This window comes from Pholcus phalangioides, unplaced genomic scaffold (assembly GCF_987345545.1).
Source record: "Pholcus phalangioides strain wild (caught in Gottingen) unplaced genomic scaffold, Ppha-v1.0 ptg000004l_1, whole genome shotgun sequence".
In the NCBI taxonomy this organism is placed as follows: domain Eukaryota; kingdom Metazoa; phylum Arthropoda; class Arachnida; order Araneae; family Pholcidae; genus Pholcus; species Pholcus phalangioides.
Genome location: NW_028301597.1, coordinates 18652487 through 18672993, shown reverse-complemented (window position 1 = coordinate 18672993; position 20507 = coordinate 18652487). Strand labels below are relative to the sequence as shown.

The 20507-nt window shown below is 37.4% G+C and overlaps 1 protein-coding gene across 1 annotated transcript in view; it reads right to left on the bottom strand.

The window, feature by feature from the left end:
• LOC149086700 (mannan-binding lectin serine protease 2-like) overlaps positions 1-20507 on the bottom strand; it is a 59552-nt gene that overhangs the window by 15994 nt on the left and 23051 nt on the right. Inside the window, exon 3 of the mRNA XM_089231058.1 lies at positions 6435-6538. Coding sequence (XP_089087184.1) covers positions 6435-6538 — 104 coding nt within the window. The remainder of the gene's footprint in view (positions 1-6434; positions 6539-20507) is intronic.

The window sequence follows — 20507 nt, the reverse complement described above, 5'->3', positions numbered from 1 at the left end:
GGCCACACAGGTCGCACGGCCCAAGAGTCGCCTCTGGTTGTACGAATTACTGTAATTGAACTTATAGCAAATAAGATTAATAATTTTCATCTTCCGTCAGAACCCACGCATACTCATTTTACCTTATGACTCATAAAACCCGAACGAAATAGAATCCGGAACATCGGGATGAACGTATTACTACTACTGCGACTATAACAACTCTTCAGCTGTTAGTCCGTATTAGGAGAGTGTGTGTGTACCACAGAAGTATACCCCCTCTCCACCTGGCGTATAATTAATGAAGTTTGCGAACGAAACAGCTGCTACACGACGTTATGCACACTATAAAAACAACCAGATTTCTACGCGTGCGGTCAAGATAATAACTGTATTAGAGAGCGCTTTTTTTTTTTATATATAAATCGGATTCACCAAAGTACAAACATCTTCCCTCCTCCTCTTCCACTCATACTGCACGAAATGCATAAGTTAACAATCATGCAGCATTCAATATAATTGTCGTTCCATTAGTATAAAATAATATACATGTACGCGAAGTAAATATGCATGTTTATGTATGAAATGCAATCATAGGAAATTGTACTGGATTTTGTGTGCTATTCTAGAAAGGAATCAAGGTTTCTCGCAACTATTTCGGTTTGCTAATATGAAACAATGATTCCCAACCTGTGGTGCGCACTTTTGAACGTACATAACGAGTCATTCAGGAATACGCGAAAAAAAACGCGAATAACTGTAGAGTTATTGAAAAAAATAATTTCATAACTGATGAAAATTTATAATTAATGAAAAATACATAATTAGTGAAAGAAATAATTGCAGACACGATAGAAATAATATAAATAGTAATAATAATAACTAATAGAATTGTTAAAAGTAATAATTCATGAAAAAGTTAAAGAATTTTTGAAAGAAACAGTTTCATAATTAATGAAAAAATTTAAAATTAATGAAAACATAACTTCAGAATTATCGGGACAAATTCCAGATTTATTAAAAATAAATAACTGATTTGAAAGAATTAATTAATTGATTAATGAAAGGAAGTTATTTGAAAATAAATAAAAAAATTCAAATTTTTATAATGAAAGAAATGAATTTAGAATAAAAGAGAAGTTCTCACACACACACAATAAATTTGGGGAACCCTGTTTAATAACCGAGAATACAACGGTATGGCTTGGTGGCCCGCGGGCTTCGTGGAAAGTTCAATTCGGCCCGCAATGTTTAAAAGGTTGTGGAGCCCTGGTATAAACGCTTCTTGGAGGACAGATGTCGCGCCTTGAATCTGAAAGTGAAAATTAAATAACTTAAAAAATCTAAGGCGCGATTTCTGTATGTGAGTAAGTGGCGTATTTACCTACAGCCCCAAAATTTGAACAACGAGGCTTTCGTTTTCTCTGACTAACCAAAGATCTGTAGCTCCAGTCGCAGATGCCCCCTAAATGCAGGACTTTTGCCCTTCTAATTTCGTATGAAAACTGAATTATTGGTTTATTGATTAGAGGGCCGCATTAAAACTTAATAACGTCTTTGAGAGCCGTGTAAAACCCCGAATAACTTCTTTGAGGGTGATCTAAAAGCTGAATAATTTCTTGGGCAGCTGTGTTAAAACTAAGCATCCTTGGACAGCAGTCTAAAGAGCTACCAGAGAAAAGATAATAGTGGTCACAGAGCACGGCCCATTAAGAACGGTTTAATCGCTCAGCTCACTCTGCTTGTAATTGTGGAGTTTCTGGATCCCTCTGGCATTATGCAACGCAGTGTGCAAAGACGGCCCAGTTCCACTTTGGTAAGATGCCAGTCTCGTACCTTAGCCTGGAAGATAAAGACCCTTCGTAGTCCTATGAACTTCCGTCGTCTGACAGGTCTTGTCAGGTTCCTAGAGCAGAACTTGCATTAAATGCACGACAAAACCGGAGGAGCCTGCGAACCGAGAGGAGGCGCCGAGCCGATCATGGGCCATCAAGGGCGTGCAGCAGTCAGGTGAGGTAGTGCGACTTGCGGCCAAGACTGAAAGGTGTCTGACGCCACACACCCGCCCTCGAGAGAGTGCAGCAGTCAGGTGAGGACGTACAACTTGAGGCCTAGACGACGACGGACCTGTGACTACTGAAGACCGATGCCGGCAATCGAACTGATGTCGAAGCTGGACAATGTAAAAACATGTATGACTGTGATTAGCTGATTCACTGCGATTCGAAATTTTATATTCCAAGATTATTGACAATCATTCGATTAATTGATGATTACTAGATTCTTTATGTGATGGACCACCACCATCTTATAATCCTGTTTATAATTTTGATTTCCCATTGGCATTTGTGGTTTAGATTTTAACTATCTGTTACATGATTTCATATTGGCGATTGTTTACATACATATTTTATTTTTTATTGTCTTCGTCTGAGGTGAAAATGTTTTGTTGTTTACAATAAAACTGTCGGGATACACCCATCCTTCGGGAACGCTTCGATATCTCTCTGAGATGGGAAGCGGGATGTGCCTGGTCTTCAAAGGTCAAAGAAGTGTAAAGAGCTGAATATCATTGGACAGCTGTTTGAATGCTGAGTTATTTTTGAACAGCTGTGTAAAAGCTGAATCACTTCTTGGATAGCTGTGTAGAAGCTGAGTAACTCCTTCAAGAGACAAATGGAAATACCAATAAAAACCAATTTAAACATACTTGTCTCTAATTGTTTAATCTTTATATCAGTTCGCCGTGTATCGATAAAAAATACGACCCGCAGACTTCGATAAAAATCTGGAATGGGCCAAATTGGGACGGGGTTCGGGAATTTTCGCACCATGATATAGCTCAAAACATGGCCCGAAAGAAGACATCTGCTCTAGAAAACGCGATGGCCATACGGCGTAAAAATAGTGTAGGCTTAGGTGTTCAAGAACACGCGTGAGGTAAAAATATAAATAAATATATATATGCAAAATACTTTTATTGTGCAGTGGCTGAACCATCCGTATGAGATCAATGAATGCAGTCGCGTGGCATGAACAAAGTGGCCGACACGCTCCGCGGTTTCGAACCATTTCAATAGCCTGTCTCAAGAGACGTTCCCAACTCAATGCCTCTTGACTATTCCATTTTTTTTTTTATCGCTTATTCATCCTGTTCCATTGAACAGAAGAAAGAAATATATGCAGGAGATGAAACTGAAACTCTTCTTCCCTCTCCGTATATATATACATAGTAAATTATGTGCTATTGTGCGAACGTGTCCGTTGTACCAGAATAGCAGATGGCAATAGAGTTCAGTACGATCTCGATCCGAACAATCAAACGCCAAGGGTGATATAATCCAGTTTACATTGGCACACACATACATGCCAATACAGGACGATTCCAAATTCATAGGACAAACTTTAAGAGGTGATATAAGACACCCCTAAACAAGTATTTTTGGTCGTAGGATGTGCGGTCGAATCGCAATAGTAAAGGCGGTAAAGGGTGTTCTTAGAGAGTGCTCAACAGCACTTCGCCAAAAATAAATATATTTTTCCGACGGATTTTCTGCGATATGTACTATCAGCCATTCGAGGGTGCACATGCGCCATCGTATTGGATTGGAGTTTGTTTTTTATTGATGCAAGGACCATCGAGGCTATGCTGCGCCAAATAATGATCAAGCGGTACAATGATAGCGGTACACTTTCTAAAAACTAATAAAGAATTACTGCCTACGGAAAGGGAACGTTGGCAGTTGTGGACTATCGGCATGAACTCGCGACATCTCATGCACTGAATATTCGATATGTCAAATTAAAACCATTATGTTCCGCCCATTGAGGGACCCCTCCCAACTAAACCAAGATTTTTAGTGCCCCCCCCCCGCATTGATTCTCTAGTAAAGTCATGGAATGAACAAAAATGTAAAGAAAAGTCTGAGGCTAAAATCGTGTCAGCCTCTCCATCTTCTAAGAACATGTATACAAATATTGCAAAGGGCCGCAAAATGAACATAGATATGTACTCTTTCTTCTATTTACTGTACAACATACCGTACTATATTATATCATACCTTCAAGCCGCATTGCAACATGAACTTTCAAGAGGATAAGACAACTTTCAAGAGAAATAGCCAACATATGGTATATATATTTTTCACAATACATGTACATCAAAAAGAATCAATCATGTAGAGTCGAAGTACATGACTATCACAGTGTGGTTCTCAAAAAGTTGTGTCCACGGAATTCGTTCCCATGGCATACGCTCTCCGCCTTTTGAAGCATAGGTGGGGGGGGGGGCCTTCAGATGACTTTACACAGCAGTAAGCACTCATTCATTCAAACCGAGCACAACTCCGGTCTATTACCTTAGACAATTTACTACCGATTGAGTTGTGCCGGAAGTATGAGTGCCCCCCTCCCAAATCTCCTGGGTCCCCCGGGCCGTAAAAACGATTATATACAATATATACATCACACAATACACAAAGCTGCCTCGCGACATTTGACCAGTCGTGACTCAGCTTAAAATTTCAGCCGCTGTTGCCTAATTGGCGCTGTTTTCAGCGCGCTGCCTCGCGACAGTTACCCATATGGAGCAGCTTTTACCCCCCTTTGACTAACGTCCATAGATCTTGTGGGCAGCAGAGTGGTGGACTCCCGAGTGAGCCCCAGTGGCCGGTTGAGCCCTTGCTGCTTTGCCGGCGTCAAGGCCAGCCAACGGGTCTTTGGGTGGTGTGTTCCCAGGTGAGCCCACATTGCTCGGCAAGGCCCTTACAAGAATAACAAATCCTGCTATTCCCGCTGTCCTTCCTCTCTTCTTCCCGACTCTCTCTCTCTGCTCAGCTATGTATACCATCTCTGCCCCGTTTTTTCCAAAAACAAAGCAGAAATTATAATGAAACTATAGCGGCTATGGCATATTCCAAGGGATATTTGTTTCCCACGGTCTTTGATCAGGGAAAGGGGGGGGGGTTTCCTCGAGAAGCAGTGAAGTACGATTACTCATTTACAATCACCATTCAATACCATAACTACCATTACGGTTACCATTCACAAGCATATTTTAAGTGTAATGATCAATTTCGCATAAACGATAGAACAGTTACATTTTTATCAACGATGCGTCCATTAGTAAAAGTGAAGCTTTGCCTTATAATAATTTCCATTTTTTTTAATATGAATTTGTATAAAATATTTAAATTTACTCATTTTATTATAGACGGTATCACAAATCCCAAGAGGGTTCAAGTAAAAGTGCCACACGAAAGAGCGTTCAGTCTGCATGAAGTGGGAGATGACGACGAGGGAAGTGAAACAAGATCTGTGAAAAAACTGACAGATTTTTCCGTCCTCGGAGACAGCTGATAATTTGTAAATCTGTAAAAAGCCTGTCAGGCGGAATGTCAAGCCCTAATCGCTCACACCAAGATAAATCCTCTCTATTAACCTCCCCGGTTAGTTAATTCAGCCGTTGTGGGTATACACATACTCAACTCTGTATAATACTCCCCTTCAGGATCCACTTCACAAAAGAACGGAACTCTATAATAAAGTATTCAAGAGCTCATGGAAAAAAACCGCAACATGTATGTACTCTTTACTCTTTTTCAGATCAAGGATTTGTGAAATAGAATTTCAATAAGCCCACCTATGGATAAAAGAATAGATAGGTATACAGATAAAAAGGTATAAAATACGAGGCCCCGGCCTTTCAATGTATATAGATATATATATATATTTTTTTTTTTGCTATGTGTGTTACCTACAGTAACAACTCTGGCATCTGCGCTGACTCGATACAAAAGCTCCACGACATGGCTCTTGGGAGTCGGAAGATCGGTGGTATCGCAAATTGTTTAAAGGGCCCGGCACCCGTGGTATATTGTGCGTGCTCGATCTTCCCCGGAAAGGGGAGCTTTTTTTTGCTCCCTCCTCAAAAACAAGACTCTCCTCCGTTTGAAGGGCCTCCCACCTGCCGAGGTTTAATAACAATAATAATAATGACGACCGACCGACCGACGTGGGGCCCGAGCCACGCGACACAAATAATCATTTAGCAGATGGCGGCTCGTTTACGAGATGAGAGCCACGTGCACCGTGGGGTCAAAATACAAAAATTAAAAAATGGGCGTGTGTGGGCATGATATCGGCCTACGTAACGAGTCAACACTTCTTCACGGTACGCCTGTCAAGTCGTCGTCACCTTTGGATGAAGAGTCACAAGTCGAGTCATGTCAAGTTTTTTGGGGTTCGCCAGTTAACACGTATAAAAAAACACTCCACACATCTGTCAAGAATTATTATAAAATTTAGCTGGTACAAACTCCCTCTGTTATCTGAAATGTCGAAACTGCTGATATTTATCACGCCAAAATTACAAGGAGCCGGCCCGAAAAAGCGAGCTAACAATGCTTGAAATAGGCTCAGTAGGATAATTTAATACGAAAAATTTGATAACTTACCAGGTACACATGCATAACGGACGATGGTGACACCTTCGCAGTAACATTGCCTGGGTCGGTGGTCTTCGGTTAGATTGAAATGGCAGTGTGACATCCCAGAGCACCTAAGAAATAAAAGCGATTCGAAATTACCATACATGTTTTTTTAGATGAATTTATACAGCGAGTCGCGACGACCCTCACGAATGAGGCAGGTAGAGCTCTAGCCCGGAAGCCCAAAATGAATGTTGTTGTTGTTTTATATATTTGGAATAAAGGCCATGAGTGAAAAAGCCTGGATTTGCAACATGACCTTAGGATCCTTACTGTTGGACAAATTTGTTTCCATGAACCATGTCCCTAAATTTGTAAGGTCATTGTCATTGTCAAGGGCCATTTTCTCATTACTTTTCCGTTTCCCTGATCATTTTTAATTCCCCTGACCTTTCCCTGGTTTCCTCCGACTTTCCACATGTCTAGGAAACCTGCAACAAATACTGTGACATTCACAATCCCAGCATTTGTTTGATGCAAAATTTTGTATCAAATCTTCAATGTTACATTGAAAGATGTTACTTTGAACAATGGCATATTGAGAAAATTGCATATCTAAATGAGGAAAGAAAAATTGAGAATTACAGGGCTTGTTACTGAAGTTGGTGTGCTCTGAGTGCTTACATTCCATCAGGAAATCTCGAAATTTTATTATAGCGTCTTAATGAAGGGATAAAAGTAATTGAGAACAAAAAAGAATGAGTTCTGACACATAATAACTAGAGGTGTCCAAACATCTTCACCAGAATCATTTAAATTCCCATTCCCTGAATACAAAGCGTAATATTGAATCACCAAGAACGTGCGCTGCTCTTTTAGGAGCAACATGATTCACACCGAAAGCTATGGAGAGAATTTTCGATCATTAAAGGAACTTCGAAAATTCTCAACATCCCTTCATTAAGATGCTCCTAACTAGTCATAATAAACTGTAGACAGCTCAGAACACGCTAATTCTAATTACAAATACCTTGTGTTAGATCTATTTGAACGAAAACTATCGATGGACAAAAATTAATCTGTGTATACGAAACAGGCATCGTCATTCGCTGGAATCTACCAAAAGCAAGGAAAGATAGGTTGATGAGATAAAGGCCGCATTAGCACTTTTATACGGGACACCCTGTATAAAAATGTTGAAAATTGCTGCTTCATCTGCATTAAAACGTCTTTTAGATGATTTTTCTTTCTAATATGTATTAACGAAGGAACAGAACTCTAGTCATGAAATTGATTTTTGGTCTTACAGCAGTTGATTTTGTAAGACATTTTTGTATAGAATTTCGTTTTGTCAAAGCGATTTGGTCGACCAACTGAACAATTAAAAATCTGAATAAGGATACCGCTGCTCACATTGATTACACATTTCTCCAGTCATTCGGAAACTACTTTAAATTGCAAGTTCTAGTCCCGAGGCCTTCTAGTCACTGGAAGAGACAAAAAGTCAAGTAAAATCATCACATAACCCATATGTGTCGTGGGGAAGCCCGAAAAGAGGAATTGTAAAGTTTGACTTTTCTGTGCTCATTGTTATAGAGAAAGCATTTCATACAGAGAAAACTTCTAATTTTGAACTTGCTATAACCGAATATTTTCTTGTATCTTTAACATTAGCTACTTGACTATCACTTTCGAATCACTCGTTATTGCGAGATTTTCGTTATAAACCGTGCTCGTTATAACGGAATTTTACTATATTCCCCTTCGACAATACAAACTCATTAAAAAAAACTGTTATTATAGTATTTTGCTTTCGTGTTAATCCTAATTTCCAGTCCTCCGAGTGTCCACTAACCAGACATTTTGATTATTTTGGCTGTGCGTGTATTGTCATCGGAAATTTTCTCTTTCTGTCACATTCAAGCTAACTCATAGCCGCCCCCAGGAGAGAGCGACAGGTGCGGTCTCGCACCGGGCCCCACGTTTTGGGGTCTCGCACTTACGGGAATAATAACAATGTCTCTCATAAATTCTGCATTTTCATGCAGAAAGAAATAATTCTATAATTACTACTTTCATAAATTCTAAATTTTAGTCAATTCAAGAATCTTGAACCTTCATCACTTCTGGAATTTTCATCAATTCGGGAATTATTTATTTCATTTTTTTCCTGGAACTTGAATGGACGCTGGAATTCTAGGTGCCGAGACTAAAGCTGCTTGAGCCCCCACCCAATAATTTTCAAGAGGGGGCTGTGTCCCTCTAATAATTAATGACTATATAATGCAACGCAGCACTCCTCCTGCGTAAGGGCTTGAGTCCCGTATGTATCGGACAACTAGCAACTTTGTTCTCAATGTTTTCCCCAAACTTAACGGGGCTTCTTCATTTCAGCACTTCTGACTGGAATTATCTGTCAATTATCTTTTGCACATTTTTCGCTCATCGAATCTGATTTTTTATTAGTTCTGAGACAATTTCTTTCATTACGTCCTAATTTTACTTAGTTTTGGAATTATTTCTACCATCAATTAACAAACTTTCTTCAATTAGAAATTTTCGTTACATTTTTTGTTAGTTTACATTTAATTGTGTAATATAATATACTATATATTCTTTTTCTGTATGGATGTTTTCAGCACTATATTTTGTAATGTATGAATTTTTTTAGATGCTGATCCCATAGTAAAACATAAAATCTAGGCTAAGGGGGCCCCGAAATTATTATGATGCCTCTGACAAAGCTATTATTTTCGCGCCAGTCCCCGCCTCTGGTAAGGGTGGCTCTGAGTTAAATAATGAGTAGAGCCCGACAGTTTAGTCACTAAAAATGGTCAAAATAGGCACTAAAAGAAAACATTTATAATTAATGGAAGAAAGCAAAAGGAACTAAAAGCCTAGATATCGAGTGTCCAAAAACTGGTTAAAAATTGGTTGCACTTAGTCCATTTAATGTTTCAATTAAAGCTTTAATTTCAAAAAAATTAAATTATATATCAAATTATACTATATTAACTTATATTATAGTAATTGATTTCATGCCAAAAATGAAATATTTGTGGTCCCTCAAGATTAGGTCGATTCCAAGGCAATCACGCGAAGCCCATAGAGGAAATGATTGTGGGGCGCCTTCGAGTTACGAATGATTCCCATTTTACTTATTGGATTATTTGGAAATTTCATTTATAGTTTTTATAGTTTAAACAGAGCTATACCTACATATGTGGACATATACTTCAAGGACCCAGTGTAGTCGCACCTGTCACACGACCCTGAGTGCGTCTCTGGACAGTTCAATCGAATACTGAATACCTAAAATAACTTGCCATGATTATTTGCAGTGCATTTATGGTGTAAACAAAAATAGGTGCCAATATAATATCGGCCCCAGGACCAGAGCCCCTCTGCATTGCCCTGGGTAAGCCAAGGCGCTAACTGATGACCTCTCGCTATAGGATACATATACAATGCTGTCCAATACATGGCAAGATATGATACAAGGAGAAACCAAACCTGTAATTTTTCCCAGCTTTTTCTTATACATAGGATGCGTTCGTTTGAAACAAAAACATTCATGTCTAACACCATCCAGCCACAGCAAAGTTAATGTAATGGGACTGGAAAGGAATGGGGGGGGGGGCGCTTCCTGATAATAACAAATACATACTAAGAGTTAGAGATTTGAAAAGATTTCAGCCACCTCGTTGGGCATTTTGCCTGTTGAGGCCTTGTATTTGTATGTCTTTTGAAGTTCTCCATTCTTAAGTATCCAAGTTCTACAGAATATGGCCTCTGAAATTCACGAACAAACTTAAAACAATATTAAAATAAGCATTTATACAAATACAAATACAAGGCCACAACAGGCAAAATGCCCAACGAAGTGGCTTAGGAAAAGATTCCCATAACAATTATGGATGTTACATTATGATATATATTACTAAAATACAGCAACTTAATTAAAAATGCAAACAAAAAAAATTTATGGCATGAAAAATTAAAAAAAAAGGTGTTTATTCAAAAACAGTTTGAAAATAGGCAAAATAGGCATTTATGGCATTTTGCCTGAACTTCCGGGCTCTACTAATGAGATTTTCTCGATCACTTGACTCGATACCGAGAAAACAAGAAAAAAGGTTTTCGTTGAAAGCGAATAAAACTCTAATGAAACATGACCTATAGAAAAATCACGTTAAATTATTTCCCCCAACCAAGTTTTATCTCACAAAATGGTTCAAAACACGTTCCGGATGTGCGTAAGATGACACCGACGCGTTCATATTTCAAAGTGTCTTTAAATCTCGTGTGTAATATGTGCGTACTATGTACTTTTTTTCCCTTGTAAACGCATCGATTGCTCGATTCTAGATCAAGCGTTGCAAGTGACCGTACATGGTTCGACGAGCAAATCGGATCTGATTTCAGGCTTTAGTGGTTTGTTTCCCATAATAGTTATGAATCGCGCGGGGAATTTCGAAAACTATCGGAGAAACATTTTCAACCAATTCTTACTTTGAAACATTATCGAATATATTTGTTGCTATTATTGAGATAAATCGGTTATTATATGCATAATCGCCAATCGTCTGGGTAAGTTTGATAAATTTATCACTTTTACCGATGATTATGAATAATACCCAAGCGTCGTTGGTGAATTTGATGAATGCCACTTTTACCGGGACGTAACATCAAAGCTCACCTGGTGAATTTGACAAACAGATCAAATTCATCGTTTTTACTGGTGATTATGCATAATACCTTGATGTAATTGGTGAATATGTGATAAACATTAAAAAAAACCTTCTGAATCAGTAGTATGCTTTATAAATATAGTTGGACCTCGATATAACGAAATTCAAATAATTTTTTTTCCGTTTAGGAAAATTATCGGAGAACATTACTGTTCGCGTAAAACTAAAATTGTAGCAAAATTGGCACTTTTGAGTGGCAAAAGAGGTCTCCACTCTCCATGTTTTGCCATCCGTGAGTCACGAACTCTAATTCCGGTAAATATCACCCCCCCCCCCCCTAAATTATCTCGAGGATGAAAATAGGATGCTTTGCCCTTTTGTAGTGCTCGTGTCTGCTACTTATGGTTCACGAACGAGAAAAGAGCTTGATATCGATTGCTTCACCGCCTACTCAATTGTTTCTTAAGATATAACATCCTTCTTATGTATAGTCTAGTCTAGACTAAAACAAAAACGAGGAAGAGCTTCGAGGACAAAGTAGTTTGGACCATCATCCAAAATTCAACCTTTTCGTAAGCCGAATGAGTTTCGTCACGCAGTTCACGACACGTTTTCGCTTGATCATTTCGGAACCGCAATGAAATTTCTATGCCTCCCAACCATTTCTGGAATGAAGGAAAAACATATTTACACGGATGCACACGGGATTGCTTCACGAAGAACAATATGGAATACATGTTCTCGAGAAAATTAATAAAAACCTCACAGAACTAGAAAAGATGAACCATTATTAGAAATATACAAGGTAAAATTTGATAAATGTATTAAATTTCAAGTTTTATGAGAATTCATTATATCGGAGTACGATGGTAAAATTTGCTGAACAGGAGTTCGTTATATAGAGGTCCGATCGTGGAAATATTCATTGGGGGAGGGGATCTGATTGTAAACATAAATACTATACAAAACATAAAAATTCGTTGAATCAAAGAATTTGTTAAATGAAAGTTCGCTATATTGGGGTGCGATCTTAAAGTTTGCTTGGTAGGAGCTCATTATATCGAGGTCCGATTTCAAAATTCGTCGAACAGGAGCTATTTCGAGGATCTTCGCAAAAATTCGTTCATTATATTCAGTCCAGACTCCTCACAAATACGGTCGCTTAAATAACAAATCTTAACACTTCAATGGGACAAATTTATCATATTGGCATTATCATATGTATGGGGGAACTTGATTTACCAATACGAAATGATGATTATGCATAACCACCGGCAAAAGTGATAATTTGTTTAATATTTGTTAAATTTATAACGATGCTTGGGTATTATGCATTAATCTTAATCTTAACTATGCAGGATCCAAGCTAATTTCCTAAGCTCAGAAAAAAAAAAATGGTTAAAATTGTTTTTGACCAGAGCCCTGTCAGCTTCACTCACGTGGATTGCTACGGGGATACCCACTTAAACAGACCTTCACCTTTTTTTTGGTCAACGATGAACATGAATCATGTCCGGCAACAAACAAAACTGCCACAACCACAATAATTTTTCTTCAGTTCAAGGGTGTTCAACCTTGTTTACTTTGTCATTTTACGAGAGTGTGGGCCACTTCATTGATTTGAAAACGTGCCGCGGGCCACTTAATCAAGTGATCCGTAAATGCACCGCGGGTCACTTAAATGACCTGCAAATGTACAACGAGGCACTCGAGTGATCTGGAACTGCGCCGCGGGGTAATTTGAAAATGTGCCGCTTAGTTCACTCTCACTAAACCAGGTTTTGAAATTGCGGGCCACTGGCCCACGGGCAATGGGTTGAGCATGCATGCTTTAATTGTTAAATATGAGAAATCCAATCACAACCATAAAAATCAGTTATTTGTTGTTGTTTTTTTTTAAATAACCTGATCTTCCAGTTATTTTGAAGCGTTTTCTCTTTCTCTTAAAAAAAAACAGAAAAAATGGAATTTATCGTTGTAAAAGGAATTCCAATGTTCAATGGATCGGAGAGATTCATAGCTCACTACGTCTTTTAATGGTTCTTTACTAGAGCGAAAATAAAGAGAGCGTGGAAGTGCGCAGAAAAAGAAAAGGAATGAGCTTTAGATCTTTTTTTTTCGCTGCGTTCTTTCCTGTCCTACAACTGTTGTAACAATATTTGTGACGCGTAACAATTCTTCTTCTTCGGAGACACAATCTTGGAATGTTCCCAAAATGTAGAGATCGGGGAGGAGGGACAAAATAGTTTCTCACCAGATCGTTTCAGTCTCTGGAATCTAAACGAGTTTTCTGGGACAAAACGGCGTGGAATTTAAATAAACTTCTCATTTTTTGACATAGACTTCTAATACTATTTATGTTTTTCCACCTGTATGACAGTGCCTTGTAAAAAATATACCGTTCTGGGGGTCTTTATAAAGAATTATTTATCAAATATATATTAACTAAATAACGGCAAAAAACTATGTTTTTTACTACGTAATGTTTCTTGAATATACTGGATAATTATATAATACAGTGAAAGTTCATTCTAAGTACGAATTACACCTAGAATCGAGCAATTACGAGTGATGTGCAAGTGATTGTCAAAAGAGCTAACGTTAAAAACACAAAAAAGATTTTCGTTTATAGCGAAATGCAAATTAGGAAATAAAGTCAAAAAAGCATTCTCAAAAACGCATACTTTTTTCTTTTTATCTCTAGGAATCGAACTAAGTATGCATTACTAATTACTAGAGGGATACGTAAATTTCGTATTTACGGAAACAGGTGCGATTAATGCGAAATTTTTCAATTTTGGCTAATGAATGATGCAAGAATTTGATTTTTTACTACTTTTCCGTGAAATATCGATAATTTGACGAATTAAAAGCAAAACAAAATTTGTCATAATTGGTTTTAATTTTTCGGTCTTTATATGCTTGAAAGCCATTATACTCTCTTGCATAAACTAAACCACCTTTTTGCACGCGATTTTTTTTTGTAATTTTTTTTGCAAAAATATGTGGGTCATGGTTAATGTAATCTTCACATTCAGTTTTGAAAATTAAATTCCAACTCGTATAATACTTGTTCGGTTGACTTTTGTTTCTGAGTTTCGTAAGGCCGGGTAAACGCTGGCCTAAGAAAATTATGGAAGTAATCGAAAATTTGGAACGGTCAAAATACACATTCGCACAAGTCTTGTGGAGGAAGTTATAAAGTCATGAAATATTTTGAACGCCAAAATACAATCATTTTTAAAAAAAGACAAAAATATTTTGGCAAATGAGAATGAGGTGAATTGAAGAAGGGCACAATATTATGCTAAAGATCGCGGCAGATAATTATTCAAATAAATTTATTCTACGCATAACATCTAACGCAACGAATGGAGCCAGCCGCCATATGGATATTTTGGATGTCTGAAGCCACAATGAAATTATCGCGTAAACCTACATCATCTTTATACCCAAATTTCTTACTGGAAGCGTTTGCCGAAAAAAAATGTTTTTTTTTAAAGATGTGGCACGGGATGTGGGAAGCGATCACTAACAGACAGCTACTTCTAGTGGTAAACCGACAGACTTTTGGTTATGCCATGCAGACTTCACGTATCACTAGTATGTAACCCGAAATATTCATAACTTCGGAAAAATGACTATGTTAGGGTCACGCATATATACACACAATCACCATGTATGTACCAATTCCTAGAAATTTCCGAGATGAATGCTTACGGTTTTATAATAGGCCGCTGTGGTGGTCGAGTGGTCATAGTGACGGACTCGCATCGCGGGACCTGGATTCGAGCCCCACCGTCACCACAGTGATGGTCGGCTGAAGTTAGTTTTCTGTGGTTCCTAACTTCGAGGCGCAAAATGCGACCCGATCTCCCTGTTAAAAAATCTCGCCACAGAGAGCAACAGGCCTACAAACAGTACAAATATTCAATCATCACACTTCACTTCTGAAATATAGATGGCAGCGCTGAAAAATCAGACACAACACTAGATACGCACTCAAACTGTTAGGTACATACAGTTACACTTCCAGCACAACTCACTAGCTAATAAATTGCCAATGGCGGTAGACCTGAATTGTGCTCCGTTTGAAAGAAAGGAAGGCTATATAATAATAGTAGTAGACTTTAAATGCTAAAAAAAATGCTGATACTTGAACTTTTCAGGGCAGTTATTAACATGAATTAAAAAAACATCCTTAATTATACTTAAAAAAATAAACGAAACAAATGAAAATGTTTTGATTTGAAGATTTTTTTTTGCGAATAAATGCGAAATTTTCCATCTCAAAACATTTTTTTTGCGAAATTTCCGTATCCCTACTTATCAACTTATCATTGCACATGATCCTTGTTAATATTATTCTGATGTAATTCTAACAAAGGATAAGCAAGAAAAGTCAAATTTTTTTAACCTCTTTTCCTATTTTTAGGCTTTACCAATGTATGTACGTACACACAGAACATGTGAATTTCAATTTTTGCTACTTTCAGTGACTGGCATTATTTCACTGTTAAAGTTTATTTGATAGGAACTTGAACCATTTACTAATGACTGGGCAAATTGTGTTAAAAATAATTTGATCGGCACAAAGATTGAGCAATAAAATAATAATCCAGAGAAAATGTTCAAAATCGGCCTTCTAAACAGTACTAAGAATACGGAATTCTGACAGTCAAAAACCAATTTCACGATTGGAATTCTGTTCATTCCCTAATATTAGACAGTAATGATCTAAAAGATAATCATAGAGGTGTCAAAAAACTACTACGTGTTTTACCCGACAGAGAAAAAATTAAAATTCAATTATAATGAGAAGTCCGTTATAACAAAAACTTTTCTTGTGATTATTGTGAGTGGTCGTTATAACGGCTATCACTTGTATTTCATCCTTCTGCATTTTGTTTTCTGTAAAATTATGAGCAAGCCTTGAAGGGTCTCCTCAAACTTATTTCAGAGCTAATTCAAAGAATAAGGTGTTTTCTCTGCATCGATTGAGACGAAGTCCTCACTAAGCTTTGTTTATCTCTATGCTATTCACATGTGAAGTGAATAGCATAGGCCTAATATACCTCGGCTATAACAACAATTTTTTGATGGCGTTACTATCTATTCTTTTTTGCCACAGTTGTTAGACGTTTCAGACCCTCAGCTGACAACAATTATAATGAAAACTAACAGTATATCTTCGATAATAGCTTTTTTTTTTCCTTCTATTCGCTATATACCGTTCGCATGAGCACTAATCCGCATACAGTAAAAACTAATTTATGTATCGCGACATTGTTAACATTGACTTCCTCTTACGGAGGAGAAAAGACGCGGCGGATGTTGTACCAAAAAAAAATAAGATACATAAAAAAGAGGTACTACGATACTTTTTTGCTTTCATATTTGATAGTAAAAAGAAATACAATGAAGTGCAGATACAATAGAAATACAAGCACTTCCTTCCTTTTCTAACATTTTTTTCTTTCTATTAAATCACGCACAAATATCACCATCATCATTTCAGAATTCAGCCGGTGAAATAGACTTCAGCTACGACTTATTAAACACCGTATTTATCTATAACGTATCTACATTATTATCTATATCGTAGCACAGGAGTCTTCAACAACATTTCATACACTGAAGGCCATATTGAAATTGTCCAAGAAGCACGAGGGCTACTAACTCATACGGAAGAATTTATAACTGTAAGAAGAATTCAAATTTTCACAAGGGCTTACTCGTACAATTTACAACAGTGACATCTTAATAGAAGGGACCAATGGGGGGGGGGGGGCCTCCAACTGTGTTAGAACAAAAATAATTGAAGACTCTTTTGAATCGCTTTTAGTTTTTGTTAATTACTTCTGAAATCACTTTTCTGCCAATTCTGGAAAAGATTTTGATTAATTATTGATTAATTAAATCGATTACGATAAATTAATGGTTAATCTGAAATCACTTTAAATGATTCTTTAATTATTTAATTCAATAATTCTGATATTATTTCCCTCGCAATATATCTTGGAATGATTTCTTTTCAATAATTATGCAATTACCTATTTATTAATTATATATCTATATATATAATTATTTTTTCATTAATTCCGAAATTATTTCTTTCATTAGTACTAGAATTAATCGTCTTTCATTTTTTTCAACGATTTTCTAAAAATGGTCGGTGGGCCACGACAAACAGCTCCGAGGGCCAAATGTGGCCCGCGAGCCATGGGTTTAAGACCCCCAAGAATGGGTTGGAAGCCTGAGGCCCGGTAAATTTCTTTTGTGTAAGTGTGAAAGGCCCGGTCATAAACACAACTAACAAAAAATTAATGAGAAAAATGAAATTGCGAATCACTCACGGACCGGTGTGACTAATGTTAGGGCCCGGTACTGGGTTGCGGCCCGGCGGTTGACAAACACTCCGCTGTCATTATCGTTCGGCAGCTTGATGTATTTAATTTACCTTCAATAATTTAATATTTATTACACTACAGTTCGATAACCGAAATCCTGTTCTGCAATATATCCAGCGTGAGAAAAGGGCTTAAAAAATGTATATCCGAAGTTTTGAAGCTCTCGAAATCACCTGAAACTTGTATTAGTCGAGTCATTTGGTAAAAGTTCAAAGTATACAAGAAGCTGCACTCTTCTAGGATTGTATAGTCCAGTCCACAAGGAAAATTATGGGAAAGGATACGAACACACACTGGCCATACACACACACAGTCTATCTGGTTAGAGATGCCTGCCTACCAGTTTATATACTTACTCTGGTAAATTTTATCCCATCTCATCATCATAAGGCCCCCTTTACACTTGAGCTCCGCCCAACCCCCCAGCCATGCCTAGGGTTGTCCCATGTTTCAAGATGACACTGCTCACATAAAAGCAAATCGGAGAAATATTCGATTGAACTAAATTTCGTGAATTCATGTGTTTTTTGACCCCGGATGGCGAGTTCAATCAAAGATGACCTATTGTTGATACAAAACCCTCTTCACGTAAATTTCCAAGAAATAATCACTTCTTGTTTTTTAGGCTTTTTAAGGTCTTTTTACTTTATTCAACGCTAAATTATTCGCTTTCACTACAACCAAGAAGAACAATTCATTCGTAATTACGCATGGAAGAAAAAAGTGAAATCCGGGATAAAAACAACGCTAGTAGTGTTATGCAAGTAAATGAGAGAGAGAGAAAGAAGTTAACAAGAGACACCTATGGGGGATCATCTTCATGAAGCAGCAGCAACATCGGCGGAAAGTGCTTTCGCTCTCTACAGGTGGAATGACCTTAGCGTAACTCCACTCCCCTCCAGTGAAAAAAAAAACCAGACAAAAAAATGAAGAAAAGAAGTATAATAACGAGCTGTGACGAATACTGACACTTCTGTTTGCTGATACCATTCCATGGCGTACGATGGACGAGGTTGAAATTATGCATCAGCTCCTGCACTCAAGAAAGAGTATAGAGGGAGAGAGCCTCCTCTCACATTACTTTAACATTTCACTTTCCTCTATTCTAAGTGGAAAAAGATGGGAGGGGGTGGGGGGATGAGAATGGTAGTACATTAATAAAAAGAATGGGCAAAGTTCAAGTTTCCGGCATGTAAAGTTGATCTGAATACAAATTTGTTAGTGAAAGAAGCAAAAAATAACAAAACTATAAGCTTAACAAATAAGTTTGTATGAGCTTTTATAGATGGGGGAATCTTACATATTTGTCACGCGTGCATTCCTGAATTTTAAGTATACCAGCACGTGTTGGTCTGGTGTTTCTCAGAAAGTGTTGAAAATCGCATAAATGTTCTCGTACTACTTACTACAGTAGGCTACTATCATTATAAATCTGTTGTGTTGATGGGGCTTGGGTCGAATGGAATTTTTGATATCGGGTTTCGTTACATTTGGGTTTTCAGCGAAAAATCCGTGATTTGATCCTGTATTTGCTCTGATGATATATTATTAAATACTAGGGCTGTGTGTGTGTGTGTATGTGTGTGTTAATCCATTAAAATTTCACGCTGGTTAATCAAAATGTTTTAATCGATTAATCGAATGTTATGTTATTTGGATTGTTTTCCTAATTGGAAGTATGCCACAAAATCAACGGTTCACCAATAGGATGTGGTAAGTGAAATGTTCGGTTTCACCAAATGAATCATTTGATAATTTTTGTCGCACCACGGTCATTTTCTGCACATGAGGACTAATACCTACCTGTAGGACCGGGACCTACAATTTATTGCCGATTCCGAACGACATGCTAGTTTTTATACTCATCCAAAGATTGGTGCGCTAACCTCTCGATGGGGGACTCCCTGCGGTAGCAACTTTTTCTGCGGTCATGTCGCCGTTTCTGTTGTACCCCTGTGTCAGGAAAGTTTTCTGACAAGGGGAACTGGGTATCGAACTCACGACACCTCTAAACATCCTTTGGTACTTTAAGCGAGTATCTTATCGATCTGGGCTGTTGCGCCCTCGAATAAATCAATTTAAATTATAAACTTTTAATAGAAATTTTAATCGTATATTGATCGAGTCAAATAAAATTTTTAACTGCGATTAACAATTAATCGATTAACCAACCCGATTGATCGATTAATTGGACCAGTCCTATTAAACACCACTTATTTTATCACACTTGAACCTTCACTACATAATAATTAATCGATGAGATTCGTAAAATGAATTGCAAGAAAACAATAACAGGAAATACTCATTGTTTTTTCTGAGATATAAAGAATTTTAAAAATAATTAGAAGAAACATAAAAAAAGATAAGTTTATATATAGGAACAATGTGAAACTTTGGAATTCTTTTATAACGAAATTTCGTTATAACAAAGTGATTTATCCGGTCTTTTGGAGTTCTTTATAATGGGATTCGACTGTATCTCTCAAATTTTTCATGTTGTTTCAGATATTTTTTGAATTAGGACAATTTTTTTGGGGGGAAATTTGGATTCAGAATGTTTTAAACAATTGCTGGGGTTGTCTGGATATGTCCCCATAAATTTCTTTAAGAAAAGAAATAATGATCGAGGTATGGAAGAGTGTATCGCTTTTGAACGAAATTATACTCAATTGCCGCATAGAGAAATAACATTGCTTACTATGTTCCTACTTCAAGACGTTTGAGGGTCGCCTAACGGTTGTCCGATTGAGCTAAAATTTTGCACAGATAGATATTTTTTTTTTTGATTGGAACAGGATTAAGGGGGTGGGAGCAGAAAAGTTCTATCGTTCGGAAAATTACCTATAGCTAAGGGCCACCCTAATGTATACATAATTGATTGTGTGTCGCGACAAAAATCTAGGTCTGAATGTTTCGAAGTGTGACGTCGTTTCATTCACGCGAAAATTGCATCCATTGCTTTACGATTATATACCGTAGATGCAGCAGTCACAGAAAGA